Consider the following 27,790-nt stretch of genomic DNA (forward strand, 5'->3'; position numbering starts at 1 on the left):
AAGCTTGACCAATGCTCTTTAGCTGCCTCCTTGTTCTCTTTTTAAATGTAAGATCTTTGCAGTAAAGCATTTACAAATTTAAATTCTTTTTTCTTTACCTTGTAGTGAACTTTGACCACTTCCAGATTCTCCGGGCGATTGGGAAGGGAAGCTTTGGCAAGGTAGGCTTGAACGCTCGGTCTGGAGTTTGCTTGTATGTTTTATCAGGTGCCTGCTGTTACCTACTTACGATACATTGAAAGAGGAGCAGTGCTGAAATAGGCTATTTTTATGGTTGGATGATGGCTGCTAAGTAAACACAGGAAAAATGTGTTCAGGAAAATACCTTGTTGCCATTTGGCATTGCTTTAATTCTTGGCATCTTAGTGAAACAGCTGTATTTTAAACTACCAGCACAATTGTGACCGTTTTGTGGCAAGTATTCATTCTGTTTCCTTTTTCCTGAGGGGGTGTCTAGGTTGTGAGGGGGGACAGTAAGGCAGGGCGGCATTGGAAGGTGTTCTGGGTGATTGACTGAGCTGGCACAACTTGGTCGAGAGCGTTCTGTGAAGCCTCGAGCTGTTTTCCCACTCAGAAATGAGTTATGCTGAAGAGTTTTTGTTGTTTATTTTTAACAAGTTTTTTTTGCCAAGCATGTGGGAGAAGGTGGGAGGTGATGATCAAAAAGCTGGATAGCTCTGGAAATCACTTACTGGTTGATTTCCTAGTTTTATTCCTTTTTCATTCCCTTTTTCACCGACTCTCACTCAGTCCCCGTGTAGATATCTCTTTGCTGTTGTGGCGTTTTACACCATTTCTTTGCACTGCAAGCACAAAGTGCGGCGTGTCTGTGTGCGTGCACCTGCGTATGTCCGTGCACGCGCACGAGGCTTCATTGCATTGGTTCTCTTCTGTAGTTATTTGGTCACCTGCATTTTACTGTGCCCCAGCAGTAGTTGTGTCCCTCTGTTCGGCTGAGACGTCTGCGCCCCGTGGACAGGAGCTGTAGGAGCGATGACCCTGGTGACAAGTCACGAAAATTGCTGAATTTGGTTGTCGTAATCTTCTTGCGTGACGGCCGCGTGGTGTGGGGCTTTCTGCCAGGGCTGGGTGTTGGGGTGGGACAGGGAAATGGCCTTTGAAATGGTGCAAAATGTGCAATATCGACCCTGTGAAATAGCACAGACTAGTTCAGAGGACGGCGCGAGCGCCTCCGTGTCTCCACATGCTGCTCGGGCAAACTGAAGACAAGCGGAGCGGTCAGAGGAAAGCCGTACCCTCTCTCGTTTCTTTCTGGTCTGGGCACCTCGGGCACTTTCTCCCAGCTCACTTTGGTCCAAAGCTCATAGCATGAGGGTAAGAAAATCTGAATCTGGCCCAGGAGATGAACCATACTCTCCTTTGCTTTTTCACTCTGCCCGTCACAGCCCTAACGAGGCAGCGTCACGCTGGGCGATGGCCACGTGAGCAGCCTGACCTGCTGCATTCCGTGCTCAGAAACTTTATTCGGATGCTCAGAAACTTAGCAAAAGCAGAATTTCCTCGGGAGATCTGAGACCTGTTTGCTAAGAAGAGCAAATTTTTACCAATTACTGAAAATCTCTTTGAGTACTTAAAATGTATTGAATAGCATTGGTCTTGAGCAACAGTACAAACCTCCGACCGCAGTCTCGATGAGGTAGAGTCCAGCTCTTCTTGGTGTCAAGAGAGGGGACACAATTAGTCATAGTGCTGCCATTAGCACTGCTTGCTAATGAAGGTGTTTTGTTGCAGCCTCAGTTAACTGACGAACACCGAGGTATCTGTTACACTCTTCTGGCGTGCTCGGGGCACAACCTACCCACGTGAATTCCTGCCTGGCTTCGTTGTCAGTCCACATGGGATCAGGGTAATGGAAATGTAATGCCAAGGAGTGTGTGAGTCAGGGGGAGGGTGGTTTTAAATAGTCGCCCATATTTGCAGCCGTGTCTCTCGAGCAAGAAGCAGTGAAAGCCGGCAGCAGCGCTGTGTTGGATTTCTGAGGTTATATTAGACGGTGGAGAATGATTAAATAGAAGCTCAGGTCCTTCCTTAGGGTAGCGCTGTAAAGGTAAAGCAGACAGCAGAGGAAGGTCTCTCCAGATGCTCCTGGCAACAAAGGGAACTCTCAGGGTCTTGTGACTTCTGCTCATCCTCAAAGACCAAACCCTAACTCAGAATCTTAATAAAAAATAGCAGGTAACATTTTTTTCCAGTCATATGAGAAGACTCGTACTTCCAAATGTAAACTTTCAAGAGAAAAGAGGGTTTATTCTGCTGAGCAGCAGCACTTGGTGCTGGAAGATCAATTCTGCTCTCAACATGAAAAGGAGAAAAAAACATTCTTGTCCCAGGGTAGGACCCTACTGGCTTTGAAGAGAGCTGCTCCTCAGGGCTGCTTCCTTTCCTGTTTATGTTAAAGAAAGGTTAAGTCTAGCACGTAGCAGTCTATCAGGCGTCAGAATTGTATATACACTTTCAACAAAATGCTGAAATGATTCATCTGTCATCTTTCTGGATAATTATGTGAATATACTAAATTTCCTTTGATACTGAGAAAAGCTTTTTATATTTACAAAGTCATTTACAACTCGCATTTAATTACAGAAAATGTAGAACTACCTACCTGAAAACTGTTATTTGAAATTTATGAGTAATTTAGTTGCTTTGGTTGATTTAAGCACTATCTGCCTGCATTCAGGAAGGTGTTGAGGAGCCGGTGTCCCGTCCATCTCAAAGCGGGGGCGTGGACCCTCAGTAAGGGACCTGTGAAACCTGTGGTGCCGTGTGATGTTGTAGTGACGGAACCCAGGGGGCAGCCACTCGCTGGGTTCTTTGGGCAAGGCATTTGCTTTGAACTCTCATTTTGTGCACCTCTCAGGACAGACTGTGTGGTCCTTGGTACAGGAACTGTACAAAGTGAAGGAAATAGGAACTCAGGAATCACTTTTGGAGAACCTGGAGAGCCCTGGAGCTGTGGCTCTGGCATATCTGCAAAATCCAGCCAATTTCTGTTTCCTAGAGATGGGCTTAATCATCTTTAAGATACTATTAATCAAATGAAGGTCATGCTTAATTCCATGTTTACTCAAATTAGCAAATGTGTAATATTTTCCATACATATTAGTGGTATATATTGGATTTTCAGTATTTTAATAGGAGCACTGTGTTTCCCCTGTAGCACAGACTCCTTTCTCAAGCAGCAGAAATTGCTCAGGTTTTAGCTGGTCCCTTGCCGCGACCCAAGGAGCAGGAGCCAGTAGCCACATCTCCAGAATGTGGTGCATTTCGTGGGAAATGGGCGCCGAGTTTCATTACGCTCCATGAGATGCGGAAATCTGAGAAGGTGTTGGTTGCATTGCAGGTATCCTGACGTCTCCCTTCTTAAAAATGGACCTCTCCTGGCTTTAGCCCTTGGCCGTTCAAACTGGGAGGCAGCTGAGGGAGTGTTCACCCCTGTATTCCTCCTCCCACTTGGGCTTCCCTCTCGATTCTCCCTCGAATCAGCCACCGCTGCCTTTTCCAAGGAACAAAGAACTGGATAGGTTATGGGAATTCATTATTTCCACTTTAACTGCTGTGAGGAAATGAAAACACATCTGAAGTTCTTCAGCATGGATTTATGTCTTTGCTGTTGGAATAGGGGATTAAAACAGGCAATGGGGGCTGTAATGAGCAGCAGCATGAAACGAAATTTTCCAGAAAGAGGAAATAACTCTCAGGGCGAGTGGGCCCGTGCAGGCAGCCCACAGGGGCCTGGGGGGCATTGCTTTCATTTTTCTTCTTTTTCAATCATAGAATCATAGAATCTCAGAATCCCAGGTTGGACAGGAGCTCAAGGATCAGCTGGTCCAACCGTTCTTGGCAAAGCACGGTCTGGACAAGACGGCCCAGCACCCTGTCCAGCTGGATCTTGAAAGTGTCCAGTGTTGGGGAACCCACCACTTCCCTGGGGAGACTGTTCCGACGGCTGATGGTTCTCACTGTGAAAAATGTTCCTCTTGTGTCCAACTGGAATCTCCCCAGGAGTAACTTGTACCCATCACCCTGCACCTTTTCCATGTGACCCCTTGTGAAAAGGGAGTCTCCATCTTCTTTGCAGCCACCCTTTCAACACTGGAACGTGGTGATAAGGTCTCCCCTGAGCCTTCTTTTCTCAAGGCTGAACAAACCCCGTTCTCTCAGCCTTCCCTCATGTGGCAGCTTCCCAGTCCTTGGAGCGTCTTGGTGGCCCTTCTCTGGACCCTCTCCAGCCTGGCCACAGCTTTTTTGTGTAGCGGGGACCAAAACCGAGCCCCGTATTCCAGGTGTGGCCTGAGCAGCGCTGAGCAGAGTGGGACAATGACTCTGTCTCTGCGGGTGATGCCCTTGGTGATGCAGCCCGGCACCGTGTTGGCTTTCTGTGCCACCGCAGCACATGGCTCACTCCTATGGAGCCTGTCCGCTGGGACCCCCAGGATCCTTTTCACAGAGATGCTTTTTATCTTTATTTTGAGTAATTTTTGGCATTTTATTGGGACCTGCAGAGTTTCAGGGGAACCCACCTGGTAGTAAAGAGGTTTCTATGGCAGGCAGGCTGCCCAGTGAGGGCCTGGAGAACAGAGACCCCACACAAGCTCCCAGCCATCCGATGGACGCGGTGCGGTGGCAGCTGGGGATTGGGCAGGAGTCACCACGGGGGACGGGGTGAGGGACGGCCGTCCTCGGCACCGTGGAGCACGGTGGCTGTGGGCAGAGGGGTCGGCCTCCATGGCCGGCACTGGCGGCCCTCCCGGCTCTGGGGCGGCTGCGGGGTCCCTGCTCCCTGGGGTGGCTTCTCACCTGCCTTGCCAAAGAAAACATGCTTGCAGGGTGGCTTGCTTTGCAAAAGTACCTTACCTTCATGACTTTGTTGTTTTAATAATTCACACAACCTGAAGCTGGGTATAGAAAAGCTTTAATCCGTTTTCTAAAGGTCATAAATGCCCACCCAGTAGATATACTGTAAATAAAATTCCCTTAAAGTCTCTTCTCAGCTGAATCCCTCTTTGATATCAACACAAGCTTGATCCTTGGTCTTTTTTTTCTGCCTTCATAAATGTTGGTTTTTTCCCCCAAAAGAAAGGCTAGAAACATAATCCTTTGATATTGAAATACCACGGGGATTTTTTGCCCTTGTTTTCCCCTCTGCCTGTTCTGGAGCTGGCGTGCGGCCGAGGGTTTGTCAGGGCCGCAGCAGGGTCTCCAGACACGCATCCCTGCCGGACACGGGCCCTGGCACACGTTGGAACGCTGGTGACAGCCCCGGCCCCGTGTCACAGGCGTGCCGTGCTGTCGGGAGGCTGCGGCGGGGCAAATGCGTTTGCTTTTCAAAACGGCCTTGTGGTTCGCTGAGGGGGGACAGCCAGGCGAGGGGCGTCCCTGCGTCCCGGGGTGTCTGACCCCCCGCCCAGCCTGGCGGAGGGGGAGGCCTGGCTTGCTGCACCCTCCTGCTTGGCCCCAGAGCCACACCGGGTGTCGTGCGGGACGCAGCAGGTCCTCCAGGCGGGAGGTGCGCCATGGCAGGAGCAGTGGTGTGAAGAATGTGCTTCACCACGGCGTGCGGCACAGGGGCAGCTCCCCTGGCCGGGGGGACACATCTGCCCAAATCGCTTGTCGGGCAGTGACCACGAGCGGGTGTGTGAGAAAGCACGGAGCCCACGGAGGGTTATCCTTCCTCTGATGCAACCTCCTAGGTAGTATTTAGAGACTTCTTTTTCTTTCTTGGATGTTGCTGAGCTGTGTCACCGGTAAAAGCCACGGGAGAGAGAATGGCAAAGAATGAAAATCCGAAGTGACGATGTGGTCCAACACTCCCTCACTGTCCAGATCTCGCACTGTGGGGGCAGGAGCAGTAAAATTACAGAGCATAAGATGCTGCCAAATGACCTCAAGTGATGGAGTGAGCAGTGAGTTCAGCTGGCAGGAGGCCTGCGTACCCCCCGTACAATACTGCGTTCCCCCACCAGGGACCTGCTTGGGGTTTCTGAAGGATCAGACTTCATAAGACAGTGATATGTAGTAAAAGCTGCCCACTTTTGTTATTATTATATACCCAGTGCCTTATTAACATTTGCATTAGAAACTGCCTGGGGTTTATTTCAGCCCCCGTCATTCCCCGTGGATGATTCACACTGGCGTGGGACGGGAGGTGGGACAGATGCTCCCATCAGCAGCCGGGAGGCTGTGGACAGGAAAGTGGCATGTGAGAGTAGAGGGTGGGAGCATCCCCTGCACCCAAAGACCCACTGGTGGCCCCTGGGCCACCCCTGCAGGTGCCATGGTGGGTGGCATGGCCTCCCCTGGGCCTGGGCGGCTGCTGCAGCCCCTCTCAGGCAGCCCCGTTGCACGAGTGTGTGCAGGAGGGTACTGTCCCCTGCAGAGGGCCAAGCGCCAGCGGTAGCTCCTGGGCGCTGGTTCTTGGGGGAGATGGCTTTGCTCTGTGTGCCAGCGTCGCCCCGTGCTCATGGCATGTCTCAGCTTGCTGCTCAGGCGGCCTCCATCCCTCCCCAATCCTGAAACCTGCTGGCTCCTAGTTGTCAGGAGGCTTGGAGGAGAACGGGGTGCTGGTTGCAAATCATGGCATTCGAATGTGACGCTTATTCTCAGACAGGCGCTGACCCTGAGCGCGTCGTATTCTGTCCACTGATTCATTGCACCGTGTGTCAGGAGGAGTCTCCTGTGTATTTTGCTCAAGCCTTTTCACAGGGTAAGGGTGCCTTTTCTGGTGCAGTATGTGGCACCCGCTCACACCCCTGCTCGTACCGCTCCTTCCTCGGACGCTTCCCTTCCTGGGCCGCGGGGGACGGGCAGAGCACGCTGGTTGTGCTGGCTGCGCACTGCGCGTTGAGAAATGCCCTGCAGGTCTCATGCACAACCAAGAGTTAAATTTGTGCTTGACCCAATCTCTCTCCGTTATCCACTGCGGAACAACCCAGAAGATGTTCTCATTTGGTTTGCTCCACCTCGTGCTTGCAGAGCTGTTGGGAAAAGCACCTCTTTACTCCGCGTCTGAAGTTTTGTCATTTTCTTCCGTCATCTTTTGCTCTCAAAGTGCCCAACAGCGAGAGGATCTAGTGTCTCGTTGCCAGAACAAAGCTTGTCTCTACTAATTCATGTGTAGCAGCGAAGCCTGATTTGGTGTGATGAATTCATGACTATTCCCTGGTGTCTAATAATACAGTTTAATTAGTGATGGAGCCTTTCCCTCCGTCTGGATCTCTGTCTTGTGTGTCTGATTGGTTTTCACAAAGCTGAGAGGAACTTTCGCATCTTTGAGATGTCCATCCATCTGTAAAATCTGGCTGAAACTGGCTAACAGTCCTACAAGTCGGTAGGGGTGAGCGTGAACAGAATAATCCCATAACCTCATTTTCTTAGGAAAGCAGACACAAATGTTTAATTCACGAAGCCGTCAGCAAGCCCAGCAGACTGGATCCCTGCTGGCGTGAGCCTGCGCTGTAATGCAGCACAGCTCCTCTTCCGGAAAACCGGGGCCCGGGGTGCGTGGCCAGGGCAGCTGGGGCCCACCGCCGCCGTGGGGAGCACTGGTCCCGGCATCCCCATACGATGCACTGATGCAAAATGTCACAGCGCTAGTGGTGACACCTCGGGATGTGCCCGCGCTCTTTGTGTGTCGTATGTTGGCGGCATGATGAACTGTCACTAGCGATTGTAGTGGTGCTAAGTGATGGAAAAGGGAAGGACAAAGGGTGCTGAATGGTCCCGGCCCCCGTTTCCTCGTTCTCGCCTCACTCTCCTGCTTGAGTGTTGTCGGCCGCGGGGATGTCCCTGGTGCCTGCCTCTGGTATCCACTTCCGAGCTGTCTCACTGTTGGTTTTTCCCCTGTATTTTTTCCTTCCCTACCATTGAATTGAACAAAATGAAGAAAAAAGGAAACATGAAATATAAATTGTTTTTAAGTTTTGTGTAATTTTATATAAGTTCTTTTTAATTTTTAAAAAAGCTAGCACGAAATGAAAAGGAAAAAGGATGTCTGTGTTTGTAAATGCGACATCAACCCCAGCCTCTATAGACTCAGTCAGCAGCCGGGCAGCGCGGTGAGGTGTGCTGCGGCGATGGCTGGCTGGTTCCATGGGACCGGAGGACATGGCCCTGTGCCACTGGCCACCCGCACCCCTCTCCTCACTGTGCCCGCTCCCAGCCCATGGCATCCCTCTGCAAAAACGCGTGTGGCCCCAGGCGATGCATCCGTGTGGCAGGAGCCTCCCCACAGCAACAAACGCCATTCCCTGGCACAAACCAGCCTCTTTAATTGCCATGTAGTTAATTGAGTCTGTAAGGCACGGGGGTGGGCAGGTGGCCAGCGGTGTCGGGGCAGCCCTGCGATGTGGCTGTCACCGGCACCGTTGTAGGCTTAGTTGCCTTGTGCCAGAGGAGGAGTGTTGCTCTCGTAATCGCGATGTGAAGAGTCCGCTTTTCACTCGCTCTGCTCTGCAAAGCAAGGATCCCTGGGTCAGGTAATTCCTGAAAACAGCCCAGGAGGCAGAGATGGTGCTGCGTTTGAGGCAGCCCGGCCTCCCTCAGGCCCCACACCCCTTCTCAGAGCTTTCCCAGCCCTGAACTCACCCAGCGACAGGCACATACACTCCTTCCCTGCTGCAGTTTGCAGAAAGGTCGTTAGTGGGAGGAAGCCTAGACAGCACATCCATAATCCATCTTCCCCATGACATGTTTGTGTAAAGACTATGAAGTTCTTGTTTGCTATAAAGAGTAAAATGATGCAGTGCCGTTTCAGCGTAGGCAAAAGAAACAACTCCCGAGAGGGTACGGCTCAGTCCTGTAAGCTGGAGGCATGCAGCCAAGCTGTCTGAGGGGCATTTTCTCTCTCCTCCACAAAATCCCCGATCAGAGTCCCACAGTTGTCTCCAGCCGCCCAAAATGAGAGTGGGCGTTGAAGTCTCTATGGACGGGAATGCCCAGTGTGTTCTCATGTGCCCTTTTCAAAACAAGGTGTTTTTCCAATTAGTTGTGACTGTTGGCGATGTATATTTGGTTATTGTTGTTATTAACCCAAGCCATCTCTCTGACAAGGACCACAGGCTGGACCCTCTAGGACATCTCTCTGCCATGCTCTTTGCCTGGTTTTCCTTTACCACGTTCTCTCTGCCTGGACTGGGTTGGACCTCTGGCTCTTGTTTGCGGTCTCCTTCTGCCAGACAAAACCCGTGCTCCTGGGTCTGAAGGTAGCCCAGCTTTTGTCTGTCATTCCCTGCTGTCGCTGCTGTTTCACTGTTTGTACAACTTGTAAATACCAGAGGAGGCATCGCGCGGGTGCTGCACGAGGCGCCAGGGGGCTGGCAAACCCCTGTCCGTGCTGGGAGCGCTGGGACGGGGAACCAGGCGGTGCTGGTGCAGCCGTGATGGATGGCGCAGGGTGGCCTGGCGGGGTGTGCGTTCTCAGCACCGCGGCGCGGGCTCCTCTTCGTCTGGAAGCAGAAGCACCATCCTGGGGTGAAGCTTCTGCCCGTCCGTGCAATGGAAGCTTGCTCTGGCTTGTGTCAGCAGAAATGTTTTCTCACATACATTACTGTGTATGCATCAAGGCTAAATAGCTGTTTTCTGCTCAAATTCTTCCTAGCTCTTACCTGTGAGTAATTTTTCAATATTAAATTCTAACGACAAAATCCGCACACCCCACCCCTCCCTGCCTAAGCCCCAAATGCAATCTCGTTTCTAGGCCTTGGGTTGAGGGGACCTTGTTATGGATTGACGTATGCTGTCTGTTGAGTGGCAGATGTCCCTGAATCAGTCACTGACCCTTGTGTTCAGAAGGGCCAACCTAATGACGGGGTAAGGAGACGGAGAGCTGAAGGTCTCGGAGGGGATGTTGCACGTGGGAGCTTTCCGTACTCTGCTGGAGTCTCGCGGACTCTCACAAGGAGCCAGTGGGAGAGCAGAGGGCAGCGCGGGGTTGGGTGGCATGGATACGAAGCAACCCCACCGGAAGACGTTACCGAATTTCAAATATCATCCATCTGTGAGGACAAAGAGCAGAATATTTTGGCACTTGATCAGATTAATAATTGGAAATCTGATTATTTTTCTTGTAGCATGACCCTTAGGAGGAACTCCAGTTCAGGTGTGCTCCCTAAGCCCCGAGGCTGTGCCTTCTCCTTGGCAGCGGTGTCTTTGCCTGTCCCCTGCCAGCCGCGCAGCACACACCACGCTGCTGGTCTCACCTGGCCCACATAAAACAGTCTTATTTTTAAAGTAAAAAAACAATGCCCCGCTTTGCTAATGTTAATTATAAATTTCTCAGTGGCTTAAATATGACGAGCGTTTGGATCTTTTTTTTGTTCTGACAAGCCGTCGTACAACACACCCCCACAAGCTGGTTAACTGAACCAAGAGCATGGGATGTTTCAGCTTCAGATGCGGGATTTGGCAACAATAAAACTGAGGCTCCGTTGGACATCGAAGTCATCTACAGGCCCTTGGAAGCTGCAGCTTATGAGTTTGGGATGTTCTCTTAATGCTCATAGTTGGACAATCCAATTACAAACCACTTAATGTCATAAATGATGAGGAACAATGTCCTCTGTTCCTATGAAATTACGAATATATCAGCATGATACAGCAAATATTCCCTAAGCGCTTTTATAATAGTTTGTTAACGTAAGTACTGTCTGGGTTTATGCAGAGCATTATGGGTTGTAGCCGTTTTGTTACCCTAGGCAGCACCACGATTCAATGATGTTTGCGGGAGACTCTCCTTTTCTGCACGTGATGTATTTCTTCCTGTGGGTTGGACCAGCAATGAAAGTCTGAAGTTCATGACTTCCTATGGAAGTGTCTGTGCACCGCTTAAAACCAAATCCAAATCTCACGGTAGTTGTGCAGACAGAAATCCATAAAGCTGCACTGGGTCCAGTTCTGTTCAGGTTTCTCTGTGGTGAATACGGGAGCTGCCCACAAGCCAGAAGGCGGCAATTGAGAGTTTCTGTGTCTCAGCAATGAAGAAAAAATGCAACGTGAGAAATATAAATAGGAACTGATGCAAGTGGTGTACATTTGCAATAGAAACCACTGTTGTAATGATAGATTTGACATCATTGTGCCAGAGTCAGAGAGACTTGCCGCCTGTGGAGTGCACCAGAAGTCAACCGCAGCACCTGGGCTGGACCTGCCATGGGACAGAACCTTCTCATGGCCAGACTTCCTAGGAAGCATCTTTCACATTGATGAGCACATGATATGCTTTTATTCCTCCCAGTGTTCCTGACTGCCTTTCTGCTTTGAAATTCCCGGTTTTCCAGTCTTTTAAGGACAAGGTAGTGGTTTGCCTTGTTTCTCAGATGAACTGTGATGATGGATTCTGGGGACAGGCAAAAAGAGGATGTGGAAAAGTTGTTATGGAATAGACCTTTCAAGGTGGATCAGAAAGGTTATATGGAGGGTTGAGTATTTGATGTGACAACATTTGGGAGACCATGAGAGTGCATTTCATGTTACTTCTGCTCGGGGTGGAGTCTCCTCCCTCCCACGACCATGGTATTGCACAGCGTCTAGCTGCCCCGAGCTGCACACCAGCCACTGAGTCCCCAGAGACCTCTGTGTTGGTTTTATGTACCCTTTCCGTTTCATTTCTACTTATGTGCCATTTCTATTTTGCATGGCTTCAGAGTTTGGTGACCCCCTGCAGCAGCCTCTGAGCTCCTTCTCCTCTGTTCCTGTGCACCTTGGCCTTTGGACCCTGTCCCCACGCTGGCGCGCACGTCCCAGGTGGTAGCTCAGTAGTGGTGCAGTCAAGAGATGCTGCTTTACTGTCGTGGAACTGCATCTGGAAAGTAAACCAGGATTTTTATTTGTGTTACCCTGGCCTGTGCAACTGGGTTCTACCGGGAGAGCGAGGATGGGTGGGTAGGTAGATCCGTGCACACGTGTATGTATTCACACCTGCACAAACGCACCGAGCTTACGATGGCTATGAGGTGCTGCCTTCCTTTTGTGCATCTCCCAAAGGGAGGAAGCACCAGCATTACGGATTTGAACTGCATGCTATTTCTTAAACTGTGCAGTGAGCCGTGTCCCCCCGTGTGGGTGTCTGTCCTTCAGAAGTGGCAGGATGTGTTGCTGACAGATGTCCTTTTGTAAAAGGGCTGTGGTTTTCCAGGCAGTCTTTATTTATAGCTCTTTTTCCCTGGGAAGCAAAAGAGCCTTACAGTCTCGCTACCTAATGGTATTGTGACAGTTACACAGTTTGTTGTATGAGTCTAGCCAGGTTAGCCTCAGTCCTGCTTGTTTATGGCGTTGCTTAAGATCATTATGTCTGAGCACGTGCCTTACAAAGTCTGAGGATCCTGGAGTCATTTGCTGTAAGTACAGGTCAGCATTTCAGATACACCTTCCCTTTTCATGCAGTGGCTCAGCTTAAGCGAACCCCCCGTGTCCGAGCGTGCTGCCGAGTCCTCAGTGGGCACGGTGCTGCTGTTTGTGCAGCTGGGTGGTGCGGGAACCCGTGACATCTGAGGCCCAGGGGCTGTGGTCAGAAAACAGCCGGAATTGTCAAAGTGCAGCAGATTGGATATTTTCCTGAGTGTTTTCATTCTCTGACTGCCTGGAGCAAGCTTCCTGAAAAACTGACCTGCATTATATAGAATACCTGCTTCATTAGGAAGCGCTTAAGGAAACCAGGAATGCGTGTTTGTTGCACAAAAGGTGACATTTTGCCAGTAACAAGTGACGAAGAGCTGCTGCTCTCTGCAGTTTCTCAGAAGCTTGATATTTGTCTGGCTTCTCCCTGACAATTAATTAATTCAGCCAAGTGCGGTGCAAATGTTTGTACAGACCCAGAAAACCTGGCTCGGCTGCAGCGGATGAGCTGGCTGGGTCCCTCGCATGGAGCACCCAGCGCGCACGAGTGTGGGGGCGGCAGTGCTGGGTCAATGGTTGGACCTGGTGATCTTAAAGGTCTCTTCCAACCAAACCCATTCTGTGATCGTATGTGAACACGGGAGGGGAGCAGGGCATGTGCCGCCCCCTGTCCTGCAGACCCCGCTGCTCTTCAGAAGCAGAAAACCGGCTTCCTACCGGGTCCAAGCACACTGTCACCAGTCATGCACTGGGACTTTGCTGCTTCTCGTTTCATTCTCTGCCCCAGACTGATGGATTTAGGGCGGAAGAAACAGAAATGACTAATTCTCATGCCTCAGGTGTATTCTGTCATTTAGGTGCCTGCTCTTTTTTGGTCTCTATTGCTGTATCTTTCTGCTAAATACTGCTTTCGGCACTGGGGAAACAGGGAAGCGAGGAGCGGGCAGAGGGAAAGGCCAAGCTGCTCAGCCTGTCACGAGTGAAGAGCGTCTGAGAAAGTGGCCATGAAATAAAGAACAAGCTTTGTGAGCAGCGTAAGTAAGAGGATGTGATTTGCGGTGGGTTTGAGTCCCCGAGTGCTGCTTTCCTCCGTCTGACTCCCCATCGGTAAGACTGTTGGCCAGCCCAGGTGGACGTGGCCACTCGGCAGCGCTGCCGGTGCTGGCGGGGCAGCGAGGGGCCGGCAGGTACAACCCGGCAAGGGCCACCTGCCGAAAAGCTCTAGACGTGTTCATTTATATAATGTGGATAGCAAAAATACTATATCTGCTTCAATAGTCTCATAAAATTAAAAGAATGGGAACGAAAACATTGATGAGTTCTAAATTTAGTCTTTCCATTTTCACACAAACTGGAGATTTTTTCTCTGAAATAAAACCTTAACTATAGTTATCACTTTGACAATTGCAATATGCTTTTCTAATCTTTTATACTTTTTTTATTCTTATTGACCTGTCACACTTGCGATGAATTATATTTTTGCGGCCTGATCAGGAATTCTACCTCCCTCAAGAAAACACTTTGGACTGTAAACACATGGGTTTTTTTTAGAGAAAGAAAAGGAAAGAAACAGTATTTATTAAAGAGAAGTCTTTTGCATCTCTGCTTTTCACTGTCACCTCCCGTTTAGTTACTATTTCTGTACAAAATCCATCAAGAATCCTTCTGTTGATGTTGTTCACTCAGAGTCGCAGTAAGATTGTTGTGCTGTATTACTACTTTTGATCTAAAAATTCTTTTTAAAAGTAAGTGCTAAAAAATCCTCTAAATAAAGGGCAATGCAGTATAAAGTATCTATCTGTTCCTGTTCAGCAAATGGTGCAGTTAAACCAAACCACGCTGGAGATTAAATAACCACCAACCCATTCTTCCCAGCTGCCGGTTTGATGCGTGCTGTGTAGGACGGGTGCAGGAGCTGTTTGGGCGACGCGTAGCTCGGGAGGCTGCTGCGTGTGCCCTACGTGTGCTCCTTGCAGAGGTCCCTGCCTCGCGCTGCATCCCCGGGCTCTCAGCCCTGCTCTGCTCTACCTTACTTCCTCAGCAGGGAAATACACTCAAATACAAACTTAAAGGAGAACACTTGCATAAGATGAGAAAAGTAGATTTTAGCCCCCCGCTATCATCTTTGGGCGTATCAGAGAGAATAGATGAGCAGGGTTGTTCCTGGGCAGAGTGCTCCAGTCGAGACCTTTGTGGGCAGCAGCTCCTCTTCTTGGATGCTTCCAGGATTGAGGCAGAATTTAAGCCATGGTCAAGCACTGCTGCTCAGTGGCAGCGATGAGCTGGTATTGATCTGCTGATCTGCCCCTTCCTGGTGCCCCCTCCCATTAATCCAGTGAGCACAGTTTGCCATGAAATCCATCTGCTTGCCATTGGGCACGCAGGGCTGGATTGGGTGGCTGCTGGCTCCTCTGGGCGGCCAGGCTGAAGTCGTAGCGATGACTCAGCTCGGTAACGCTGTCTGATGTTCATGGAGACATGCTTGGTGATGGGCTGCTTGAGGGATGGTGAATAACTCAGCAGCATTAATGAGTGGAAGCATAAAAGCTCTGTAGATGCCTAATGGGTGAGCCGCAGTAGGAAGATCCTCTGCTGTTGAATGCTTGGAGCATATGTCTTCATTTTGGTGATATGATACAATCAAGTACTGTTGGGTAGGTTTGATAGAGAGGCTTGTGGAGTAGTGCTGTGGCTCCTTGGGAACAGGCTGGAGGCAACCCCTTGTCTGCTGTGACTGATGACCCATCTGCTTGGCTCAGCCGGTGGGGTGGCTGCAGTGATGGAGGAAGGAGACCAGCCAGGAGGAGTGGGGGGTTTGTCCATGTCCACGTGCCCACACACAGCCCCTGTGCCCCCACGTGGAAGGGACCCCCATCTCCCCAGCCCCTACAGCTGTCTCTTCCAGGCAACACGGCTCTCTCCAGCCAGCCATGACAGAAATCAGTTGCTAGAAGAATTGCAAGAGATTCCTCATGGAAAAGGGACCCAGCATATTTTGTGTACTGAGTTCCTACATGTGCAGAGGTAGATGCTGGAGCTGCCGTATTATTTGCTTTCTTGCTTTTTCTGAAGGAAGGGTCAACAATGGTCACAATGAAATTCATCAGTAGTTAATAGAGTTGTGCTAGGCATGATAAGTTGGTCTTAACCACAAATTATCATTAGTCTTCTCACTTCCAAGATGATGCCTTCTCATTGATGCTTTCTCTGTTTGTGTACTTTGATAGTTCCTTCATATGGTCTCTGTTGGTGGCCCTTCACATGTTCTGTGTTGAGTGTTGGGCATGTAGGACAAAGGGAAAATAAAGCTATGTTTGGTCAAGTCTTACAAGGTCTATGTTTGAACTGTCCTTTTTCCCCAGGGAAAGATACTAGGGATTTTAAAGCGATATTGAAAAGCAAATCTGAACAGATGGGACTTGAATGTGGCCAAACTTCCATCCAGCCAAGTTACTGTTTTCAAACGTGCAGAAGGGTGCTGTGGTTGATGGAGGAATTAATGCTGTGTGCAACGTGCACAGTACGTGTACAGAGGTATTTGCTGTCAAGTAACAATAGTTTACAGTTACTCTGATTCCTGACAGACAGTTGGCAGCCCAACAGCTGATGGTAAAGGTGGGAGGTTTTCATCACTCTGGCATATTAGCTGTTTTTAATGAACCAGAGTGAGCTTTGCTCACCGTTATACTGGGAGTCACTTCACAATTTGCTGCATCTTAGGTACGAGCATCTGTGGTGTGGTAGCTCGTTTGCAATACCTTGGCCTGGTGCTGTAAAACGAGGTCTTTCAGTACAGAGGACCCTCACTAGAGGAGATGTCTACCAGGGCAGATCCCTGTGCCGCCATGTGGTGGTAAACGCGTCAGCGCAATGAAGCAGGCTTCTGCCAATGAAAAATTAAGCTTTTGGCTGCAGGTGGCATTAATTCCCGCTGAAGGTTTTGCACTGTGAAACATGAGTATCCCCTTTTTTCTTAGGTGAAAAGTTATACCTATATTTATTTACTTCAGCACAGAATGGAAACTTTGGTGCCTGGGAGGCGTGTTGCAGCAGCAGCACAGAAACGAAGACGTTAGGCCACGTCGCTCTCAATGCCATTGCCCGGCAGCGCCGTTTAAAGACGAGTGATGAGGTTTTTCGAAATAGCACAGTAAGTGTTCCTGCCTTGGGATCAGGAAGAGCTTCAACATTAATTTACATTCAGAGATTAAATAAAACCCTCCATTCTTCATTGGAAATAATTAGATTTCTCTCTGTTCCCAAGTTTTATCAAATACGTAACTAAAAAAATCTTTTCATCTGCCTCTTCGACCAGCATATAAAACGTCACAGGATGTAATCAGGGCTGTATGAAAGATGACTCCAAATACAAGATTTAACTCAAAATATATGTCAGCCATAGGAAGACGTACTTTCCACCTTTTATTCAGAAAAGACTTGTTATCTGTAGTTACATACAGGGGACCAGCTCCTCGTGTAAATCCGTGGAGTGCTGCTGAGCTGGAGTAAATGGTGGATCCAGGTTTGGATATATCCAAAAGGCAGAAAGGAGACGGGTCATGGCGTCTTCAGGGATTTCTGCAAGTTGGTCTGGTTTTTCGTCATTCTTCTTTAAATAATATTAAAGCCAGAAAAGCCCAGCAGAGATAACGAGCATGTGATTGAAGCTACACAAAAATCTAGATGCCAAACAGCCTTTCCGTAGGAAGCGTGACAGCTCCAGAACACATCTCCCTGTTTGTCCTCCTCCCCGCGCTCGGCAGAGCCGTCTGTGCGGTGGGAAACACAGTTCCCTCCACTTGGGAAGCTCCCGAGTGAGGCTCTGCTACGCTGGGCCCCGGAGGTCAGCAAATCCCGGCCACGCCACACCAGACACGTGCTCAAGACCATGACCAAAGGATGCTCCAAAATGCCTACATTTCTGCTTTAAAATATAGTAAAGACACCAGATTTTGAGATATCTGATGGCCTATGATTTCTATCAAATGATGAAACTGTATAGCTGGAATTCAAGAGGGGAGAGGGTGGAGAACGAGGGCAAACAAAAGTAAAGAAAAATGCTCCTTTTTTATTTTTTTGTTTCTTAGGTTTGTATGCCGTCAGTTCTCTAGTTTTTCCTTGTTTATTTGGATTAATGTCTCTCATGAGGTGAAAAAGTCTATGTGTTTTTTGGAGCTGCAAGTCAAATAATCACCCATATCCAAAACTCGATTATAGAAACATCTGCTTAATGTCTGACGAGATGTTATTTTCTCAGTGTGACATTAAAAGGAAGTGCTCAATCTGAACCACCTAAAATTGCTTTAAATCATAGGATTCAGAGCATGTAGATAACATTCTGCATCCCCCTCTCATGAACTCCTGCAGGAAAATTGGAGAATATTCCATGACAGATGCCAACTAGAAGAACTCGGCTCCCCGCTTGCTGTGTGCAGGCGCCAATAAGGGGAGCTTTTCCTGCCGCAGTTCCAGTGTGCTGGTTGTGCCATTTATGTCAACGGCAAGACAGAAGTGAGGTTCATTCTGAAAAAAAAAAAATAATAGGTGGAAGCTTAGTTTAGGGTGTGTTTTGAGCACGCTCCAAGCTATACCTGTGCCATGTGTTTTACCTTCCCGGTACACAGAGGGCTGGCCCCATTCGTAGGTGATACAAATCCGTACGGATCTGTTGGACTTCAAGGAGGTCTGCAGATTCGCAGGAGATGAGAACACGACCACATGCTTCAGACCACAGAGTTGAAGCTGCTGATGTATGGTATGCTGAGGTGCAATCTCTAACGGCAGGTTTTATTTTAGGTCAGAAGAGGTTTTTGTTTCTAGCATAGGCAACTGAGAAAGGGATTTTTAACAGAAGTGTTGACACGACCTGAAAACACCAACAGGCTTGCTATGAATAAAAGTTTTATCAGCTGCTGTTACAACTTGGCTGTAGCAAACAGCAGTACTGAATTAAAGAGGTTTTAATGATTTATGGTGTTCTGACAAACCAGTCTTTCATCAATCTTGTGATAAAGCATAACTTTTCAGCAGGGAAAAAGTAAAGTTGTAAGGCTCCATGAAAAATATCTTAAGGAGTGAAACATGGCAAGTGTTTGGAACAGAAAACAAAATCAGCTCTTGAAGACATGAGGGCAGATTTGTTGAGCTGGTAACCTCAGCGTGGCTCCTGAGGGTTGCAGTCATTTTCCATTCACCGCAACTTTAAACCTTTTAATTTGCTTTATATCTGGGTAGATAGGTTCTGGTTTTGACCTTTGCATCTGAAGGGGAGACGGTGTTATTAAAATAGTTGCTGTTATTGTTAGAGATGTACCTATAAAGTGGCTGAAACTGTGAATTGCAGAAGCGCTGCTGCAGTACCGGGTGTCCCCGGAGGCCGGGTGCCCGTGCCTGGGTGCAGCCCAGCAGATTGGTGCAGCACGGACCCCTCGGTGGAGGCTGGAGATCGTCCAACGGCCTTGGTGTGCCTGCTGCTGTGTCCGTCAGGGGCCCAGAGGTGGGGGAGTGTTTGCAGAGAAGAGCAGAGTAGCAGCAGGAGGTACCTGGAGAAGAGAAGACCGAGAGGGATCTCATCAATGCTCAGCAAGAGCTAACGGGGGGGGTGCAAGAGGATGGGGCCAGACTCTTCTCAGTGGTGCCCGGGGACAGAACAAGGGGCAATGGGCACAAACTGGAACACGGGAAACTCCATCTCAACATGAGGAGGAACTTCTTTCCTGTGAGGGCGGCAGAGCCCTGGCACAGGCTGCCCAGAGAGGTGTGGAGTCTCCGTCTCTGGAGACATCCCAAACCCGCCTGGACGCGTTCCTGTGCAACTGCTCTGGGTGACCCTGCTCTGGCAGGGCTTGGACTGGGTGAGCTCCAGAGGGCCCTGCCAGCCCCGGCCAGCCTGGGATTCTGTGATTCTACTGTTCTGTGTACCTGTTTGTGCCATGTGCCCCGTCTGTGAGTGTCAGCACCTCACCTGGAGCGGGTGTGGAAGCAGGCAGGAGCAGCGATGTGATTGTTACACCGGGAAGTGTCCGTTCCTGTGAGGAACACAATTTCCCAGGTGAGCACCCGAACGCAGGGAGGTTCCGCCGTGCAGGCCTGGCCCCGAGCAGTGCCCTTGGCCCGAGCCAGTGCAAAGGCACGGCTGAAAGCTGGAGGAGATGTGGGAAGGTGGAGGAGCGCTGCCGTCACGGCCAGCAGCCGCCTGCCTGTTTGTGCCACCGAGCCCGGTTCGTTAACATGGCATAATACAGAAGATTGCCGTGCAGATTGGCGCGGGGACCAGAGCTGCAGATGTCCCATTCTTTTAAATGGGTCTTTGTGTGCTGGAGATAATAGTTGGGAAAAACACTGCCAGAGACACTGCTGTCAAAACTGTTCCCAGAACAAAGTTCTGGTTAAATAAGCTGCATCATCAAGCAATGGAGGTTTTTGATTGTTTCAAAGTATGTTGTTATTCAGGATCAGACAGTATTATAGTAATGTGTCCCCGCTGAGCGTGGGGTAAGCATCACGGGTAAGTTGTGTGCAACTGCAGTCCTGCTCCCCGGAGTTGTCTCCGCTGGCGGTGGCGCAGCCTCCCTGGCGCGTTGGGGCTGCGGGGGTCCCACTGTGGCCGTGGGCTCACAGCAGGGTGCCGTGAGGTCCCTCTGAACTGCGCCAGACCCATCGCCCACTGGGCCACCATCATCGTCAGGGAAGCTCTTCTAGGGACAGGTCTGAAATCTTCCGTCTTGTCCAGAACTCCCTCCGACAGGACCAGCCCTGAAGGGACGGTGAGGGGCTGCCCGGGCTCCTGCAGTGCTGGCTGCCCTGAGCGTTTCCAGCCTCCTGCGCCCATTGAGCCAAGCCCTGGGTCAGCAACCGTGGAGAGGGAACACCTTTGAGGGACCAGCATCCTTGAGATGCTGGGTGCCTCCTCTGGGCCTGCTCTTGTAGGGGGGCTGCTCCTGGGTGGGGGTACCTGTGGTCTTCAGCCCCAGCCCTTTCCCCTTAGATCAGCTGATTTTACTGTCCTGGGTATCAGGTAATTATCAGTTTACTTTATGTTCATGATTTATGCTGCCCAAGGCACGCAGCTTCATGCTGCCCACAGCTGCACATCCAGCCGTGCTTCTCGAGAGCACATCTGTCTGTCTGTCTGTCTGTCCTTCCACATTTGCTCATTTCTGGGTGTTGGGAGAGGAGAACATCTGCAGAGCCAGGCAGTGTTGTCAGATAGACCCAGCTGCCGGGTCATTGCTTTTGTCAGAGTCAACATGACTGTTGCGTTTTTGAGAACGCTTTTGGTAGATAAATCTGATTTGATAAATTTGAGGTGATTTTCGGCAGAGGTTGTCAGCGGCAGAGGTTCACACCTGATACTACCCATAACTCATGTGCTTTTGTGTCTTTGTAGGAGGTGCCTGGGTTGTCACAAGGCAGTAGCTGGGAGCCATCATGGTAATTACAGGGATTAAAGGAGTTTTTGACCAAGGGAGTGTCCCCACGGGAAGGCAGCAGATGGTTTTGGCACAGGTCACTTCCCGTTGCTTGTGGCCCTCAGGGGACCATGCCCCTGGCTGGACAGGGAGGACTTGGGAATGGACCCAAGTCCATGGCAGCAGCGGCTGAGCAGCTGGGGCAGCCCGAGCCGGGGGGTGCGGGGCCGTGCTGGTGATTCAGGGCCATGGCCCTGGCAGAGTCACCATCCCCTTCGTGTCTGCCCACGCCTGGCCTTGTGTGGAGTGCCACGGGGGATGACCTGGCTCCTTCCCAGCCACTGGGCCCCTTCCCAGTCGGACAATAAAGTCATGGACAGGCCTGTGGAAAGGAGGTAGATGCTTCCAGCAGAGCTTCATCCAGCTGCTCACCTTGGTTCATGTCTTAATGAATCCCTGATATTTTAATTAAATCACTGTAAATACACCTAGAAGGCAGCTTTAAGCTTTGCTCTCTTGGCTATTTAAAAAAAAAAAAATAAATTGATGAGCTGGTTTTATTCTTGATGTTTATGAGAACTGTAGAACAAGTTAATATTATCTTTTTAATTGCAAGTGTTACACAGGTGTTAATTACCAGCAAAGATTGTATTTGAATTACCATCAGTGCCATCATACAAAGCGGATAGGAAGATTGCTGTAAATGACGGGGTAACCGCTACTGCGTCCTGTGCAGGGTGAGACCGTGGCCGTGTCAAATGCCTTTGGTTTCTCTTCAGGGTAGCACGATCCCAGTTTGGTACTTTCCTGAAAGCAGCTGAGAATTTTTTATTTTTTTTTTTTATAAATGGCAAGATTCTGCATGCAGCTCTTGGTACAGAATGCTCTCCAACAGCGAAGCAGGGGGGTCCCAGAGGTGCTGTGCTGGGGGGACCGGAGGGACATAGCTGTGGTGCCTGCAGCCCCATCCTGCCCACCGCCGGCACCGCGGCTCTGCCTGCTCTGCTCCCGCATGGACATCGCTCTGCCCATTACGGCATTAATTGCCAAATAAAGTCCTCTCCGCCTCTTCCTGCGTGGCAGTAACTGCCCTCCAGCTGATGGGACATAGCCGCTGCCTAAAGCACGGAGGCACTCGGAGCAGTGAAGCTGTCCTGGTTCGAGAGGTGAGCTGTTAGAGGAAAGCCCGTCTGGAGGAGATGGGCTTGTTAAAAACCAGTATTGGAGATTATTCTTTCAGCAGCAGAGCAGCAACGCATGACTTACAGTAAACCCTTTCTTACCTGCTTTACTGTCTGTTTGCTCGACCAACTCTGGTTTGCAAGAAACCAGCACTCACGATCTTCCCACGCTTCTCTGCGAGGAAGAGCTGCCTGTCGCTGGTTTTGCAGTCTGTCTTCAAAGTCTTAAACCCTCACTGGGCGCCTGTGGGTGGTTTCCAGCCGTACTGGAGTGACTGGCATTTCACCCAGACGACGTTCCCCGCGAGCCCAGCAGTCGGGGTGGTCTTAGCAGAGGTGCAGTAAGCACGTGCCTATGTGCCTCTGTCACAAATTACCAGTTCTTTCTGTTTTCTCCACATTTCTGCTGTAACATTTGGTGATCAAAAATGCACTTGGTTCTCCAAAAAAGCTCGAGCTATTTATACATCATGGTTAGTGCTTCTTTATTGCTTCTGGCCCTTCAGAACAGAGAACTTTGCTCTTTCTGCTACAGAGGCTGCAAATCTCCCATTTCCTCGAGATCCTTCCCGAGGCTGCTGCCATGCTGTCCCCTGCAGCAGAGGCTCTTTTCCCCAGGCGGTCCCAAAGCCTACTGATGCTTTTGGGTGCCATGGGCAATTTTATTTTTCTGCTTCACATTTCAAGTTTCAACCTTTGAAGTAAAATGGCAGCTATATAGATATTATGGAAAACAGGGAGGGGTTTGGCCCCGGCAGCCCGAAGGGGAGAATGAGCACCGTCGGTGGTTCAGCCAGGGTCCAGCCTGCATCGCGGTGGGACGCAGCGCTGGGACATCGTGCTGGTGGCCCTGGCAGGTACAGCGACTGCTAGGTCTCGTTGAGCTTGCGCAGCAGAAGCGCTGCAGGCTGGACCGGGTTTTGCCCAGCGCTTCATGTCTTCTGCGCTGCCTTTCTCAGGCGGAGGCAGCGCCTGGCCCCAGGCCACTGGTGCAGGAGGTGGCTGGTGTTGGAGGTGACTGATGTTTCCTTTGCTGGGTAAAAGCTTAGGGCCAGATTCTGGTTGTGCTTTTGCTTGTGATAATTCCTCATGACTTCATTGGGGTTGGCTTATTTTTGCGAGCTGAACACTGTTGCTCTTGGTGATTAATGGTTGGGGAGCGTGGCTGGGATCAAATAAGCTCTGCCAGAGGGATCGATGCGTCATCCCAGAGTCACAGCCATTTCCAGAATGACCACTTAGAACTGCAGTGCTTTTCTTCTCTGGAGAATGGGAAATACGGAGACTTTTTTAACCATTTCAATATCTAACTGGAGTTTTGTAGGTTTTCCACATGGGGAGTCCAGAAATAAATACCCAAGGGAAGTCAGCAGAAGCTAGAGGAGAAATCAATGTATGTGGGCAAGGTGCAACCACTCCAAGTAGGCATTTTTATGAGCTAGAGCAATGTTCAGCTGTGGTTTGCTCTTGTGCAGGATTAAGGTGTTTGCCGTTGGTGCGTAACGCTTGCCGATGCTGAGCCTTGACTCTACTCTAAAAACAAAATAAGTGAAATCCAGCTTTGTACACTGAAACTTGCTGATGGCTCTCAGCTGAAGTCAATAAAGTGTGTACGTAAGGATTACAGCGCCTTTGGCTCGTCTTTCACAGGCAGAAGCCACAAAGAGGTTCAAGAAGAAAACCTGCTGCTCACAGTTGGGAAGCAAAAGGAAGATCTTGGGAAGCAAAAGGGAGATCTTGTGAACCAAGCTGTGGGCACCCGCATCCGACGTGACGGTAACGTCCTGCAGAGGAGAGGATCGCGGGTGCCTTGATTGAAGAGGACATCTGCATTTGCAGAGGGAAAAATAATCTTTGTGCTGCCGAGATCAAGCAATCTCAAGTATTTATCAGCTCCGCAGATCCTGCCCAGAATGCAAACTACTTGCTTTTGTTTGAGCCCTGACAAATTGCGCTGCCCCTTTATAATTAGTTTGAGATAACTCAGGACATGCTATTAAATGATTAGATGACCTTTCATCTGAGCAGGGATTTCAGCCCGTTTGATTCCTTCAGAATCAGCAGGAAGAAAGTTCCTGGATTTCTAAAGGAGGAAAGGCAAAGCCTGCCTGAGAGAGAGCAAGTTGGACTGAAAACTGTACAGAGCAGCAAAAATGTGGACGATTGAAGAAAGTATCCTAAATTAACAAGAACAAAAAAAACTTCCAAAAAGGACATAATGTCTGAGCCCCCTGGACACCAGAACACACCCAAATCCCAGCTCTCCGCTTCCATGCCGACTTACACCAGGGTTGGGTGGAAAATAGAAATAACTCCTGCAAGCAGGAGCTGAGTGAGTGATGCAGGGGAATAAGAAGCCAAATAATTCCTGGCAGGTTAGGGACTTGGTTTCTGCGTTTGGTGCTTAATCCGCGGTGTGATGGAGAGTGCTTTGATCCTACAGAATAAGGTTTAGCCTGAGGCTTTGTCCTAAAGTCAGCTTTGTGTGAGGGTGTAAATGGTGCGTATGCTTCCTACTGAAAGAGCAAGGTTCATCCCTGCAAATTACAGTCATGGTGGGGGTGGTAGTAGAAGACAAACTGGTCAAAACTCTAAGTCCCTCAGTTATCTTCTGCTTATTTAGTCCTAGTATTATTTTTTTGTTTGTTTATTTTGGTTTCTAAATGTTAAATTATGGTATAAAATTTGAAATTCTTAATGTTTTCCCTGGATCAGCTGGAAGCAAGTGAAAATAAGTGACGACCAAGCTGACTCTGGGACAGCGGTTCAGGGCCCTGCCAGCTCTTCCCGCTCCAGAGGCTGCTGGTCGTTCGTTCTTCTCAAATTAAAGCTGGTCCCTTTGTCCCCCTGCTTTGATTTTCAGACGCTAGGGGAAAATCAGGTGAGCTTTGGGTGCTGTGCCATGTTTCCATGCGGTGTCTGTTTGCCTCCCGGGAGCGTTGCCGGAGCTTGGCACGGCACTGCATGGCACGGCACGGCATGGCGGAGTCCTCCAGGCGCCCGGCGCTGCGCAGAGGAGGAATGCAGCCCTGCCGCAACGCGGGATGCCGGCTCCTGCCGCGGGGCTTCCTCCTGGCTTCCCATCCCTGGACTTTTCGGCTCTTCTCTTGCCCCTCTCTGTCTCTTACTGGGACAGTTCAAAGGGACGGATTTAGTGTCAGCTCAGCAGAGGGGGAGACGCTCTGGCAATGGGAAGCCACAGGGTCGGCTTTGCAGTGAGCGAGGTTGGGGACATTCTCCTGGCGTGACAGCGGGGGTGGCAGGAGCAGCGCTGCGTGTCTGCCCTCGGGAGAGGCACCGGCAGGAATCTCCTGGGTGCTGCACTGATGTCAAACGAAGTCAGGCTAAATGCGTGACTGCTTTCGTGACAAAAACAAACTTTGTGCACAAAGCGGAGAGGCAGCTCTGAACTCTTCTGCTCACGTACTGCGTTTTTTAATGATAACTCCCACCTCAAGGAAAGGTATTTCAAGCCAAGAGTCAGTTTTCCCTGCCCGTTACATTTTTAATACCACCTAGGTCAGTGGGCCTCATTAGTCCCCTCTAAATTGATGAGATAGCTGGGGCTGTTGAGTGGAGACCGAGATTGTCCCAGATTCAGATGAGAAGACTCTGCCAGCTATGGTGACAATACAGGCGTTGTCATTGTCTGGGGCCCCATAAAGTGAGATCGAACTGGGAGATGTTAAATGCACATCTCATGTCCTGAATCGCAAATGCAAGCTCCAAACCCTTTATGCCTTTAATGCAATAAAAGCAAAGGCAGCTGTATACAAACCATTTGGCAGCAGCTGAATGTTCAGGGTATCTGGGACTCTATTAAATCTTTCATGTGCCATGTCTTGAGCAATATACTACCAGCTGATGCCTGCCTTCTGCTTCGCAAATCTGGCAGCATTACGTAGAATTTTTTCTAATGGCTGTATTTAACCACTGAAAATTTCCTTTGTGCGGCGAGGGACCGCATCGTGCAGAATGAGGACAAAGTAGTCTCTTCTTTCTGCTTTCTTGCGTTGCTTTGCATTGTAGATCTGCTTGAAGATGGACTGAAATTAATTTAAAAAACCACTCTGACTTGTTACCAAGTAGACGTTTACTCCTTCCCCAGGAACAGATGCATGAGCGGAGAAGCACAAAAAGAAAAGACTGAGGCACTGCTGTCTGGGGGAGGTGAGGACGCGTTTCTGAAACCAGGGGTGTTTTACGAAGGGTCTGTGGCAGAGGGCCGAGGCAGCTGAGCCTGGCCGGGGCAGCACCGACACCGGTCCTGGCCTTGCTGTGAGTCCCGTTGGATCCCTGCCAGGAGCTGTGTTAACGGGATCATTAGCCATTAATGGCTGTGGTAACTATAGCGGTACAAACAGAGCCTACCGGGGGCAGCGGAGACGTGCCCTCTCGCCCCGGCTGCCCCTCGGCTGCCGGCTGTGCCGCCCGGGAGCTGTGCCGTTGGGAGCACCGCAGCGGGCACCGCAGGCACGCGCCCCACGCCACCTCCCGCTCATCCCAGGGGCTGCCCTGCCACTCCAGCGCTCGTGGAGCCTTGGGAGGGACATCTCCATCCACCCCCACGTTGGTGTTCTTCGCCAGAAAACAGAGAACAACAATTTCCAGAGGGCCTGAAACTGGCGTTGCTTTGTATGTAGGTGACGCTGTTCCCTTTCAGAGAACTATTTATTATGATTACAGAGTACAAGAAGTTTTCATCATTTTCTCATTTATTGTACTAAGTTTCCATTTTCCCTGCGGAGAAACAAGACGCAAATGACATAAATATAAAATGCGATGCCTGTTAAGATATTGCAAGTCACACCCTAAAAAAAAAAAATAAAAAAATTTAGACATTAATGAGCTTCTAGCCATAATGTGAAATAAACTGACATCAGGAAGGAGTGTTGTTCAGTGCCTGGATGGCTGTTATTCAGAGGTTTGTTTTTAGAGAAGTTAGATGACTATGTTTGAAAGGGATATTGTTAGGTCTTTTCTGCTGAAGGAATTTATGAAATATAAAGTTATTTTTGCCTTGTTTATTAAATGAACAACCAGTTTAGTCTGCTTTAGGCAGGGGTCAGATCCTGCTGGTGCTTTGCATTGGACGAGGTAGTTCATTATTGTGAGTTTGCATGAAGCAGGGTTTTACCATACGTGTCTGTTAGGAGCAGTCCCTGGCAGCGGTAGCTGATGAGCTTTGCTCGCCTGCAGGCGCTGGGGGCGACAGTGCCATGCGGGGGGTCGGGCCAGGGACCCCGGTTCTTGCCGATAGCTTGGAGGCGCGCGGGGCAGGGCAGCCTGGCCGTAGCTCGGCGCAGGGCACGGCTCTTGGGAGAGCATGCCATCGGCAACACCGGCACAGGTGAGGGTCGGGCAGCCGGCAGCGGGGGTCAGTAGGGGCTGAGCTGGGGTTTGGCCGCCCTGAGCCCCGCTCTGCCATGGCCGACGCGCTCCCACGTCCCCCACGGGGGGCTCTGCCAGTGGTGCCTGAGTGCCACCAGAGAACATTGCTCCGGTCAAGCCGCCCGAGCAGTGAGCGAGCCTTTAGCATGAGGTCTGAGCTGTGCCTGGAGTTATTTCAATATGTAATTTTCCGTTCTTACGATAATTGCAATGATGATGGCAGAATAATCCCCGTAATTTCTGTGCGCATCACTAATTGGGATGTTTTTATCAGGCTAACGATAACCACCTATTATTTTGTCACCTTCTTGCTGTAATGTGTCCTCGATGACACTATATTATGCGCCATTAGCACTTGCAAATGGTTATTAATGGCAGTATTTTAGAAGTGCGGAAGAGTTCGGTGGCTCCCGTCTGTCTGCGGTGTTTTCTGCCCTCCACAGAAACGCGCTGTAC

General features: G+C 50.0%; 1 protein-coding gene across 5 annotated transcripts in view; it reads left to right on the forward strand.

The window, feature by feature from the left end:
- STK32C (serine/threonine kinase 32C) overlaps nt 1-27,790 on the forward strand; it is a 95,404-nt gene that overhangs the window by 50,222 nt on the left and 17,392 nt on the right. For 3 of the 5 annotated variants that reach the window (XM_063338842.1, XM_063338845.1, XM_063338846.1), the window contains exon 2: nt 106-161. The exons of 1 other annotated variant lie outside the window; for it this stretch is intronic. In XM_063338842.1, the coding sequence (XP_063194912.1) occupies nt 106-161 (56 nt within the window). Of the gene's footprint in view, nt 1-105; nt 162-16,392; nt 16,502-27,790 lie in introns of those variants that run through there. One more of the 5 variants, XM_063338847.1, reaches the window with a different exon arrangement.

This window comes from Chroicocephalus ridibundus, chromosome 6 (assembly GCF_963924245.1).
Source record: "Chroicocephalus ridibundus chromosome 6, bChrRid1.1, whole genome shotgun sequence".
In the NCBI taxonomy this organism is placed as follows: domain Eukaryota; kingdom Metazoa; phylum Chordata; class Aves; order Charadriiformes; family Laridae; genus Chroicocephalus; species Chroicocephalus ridibundus.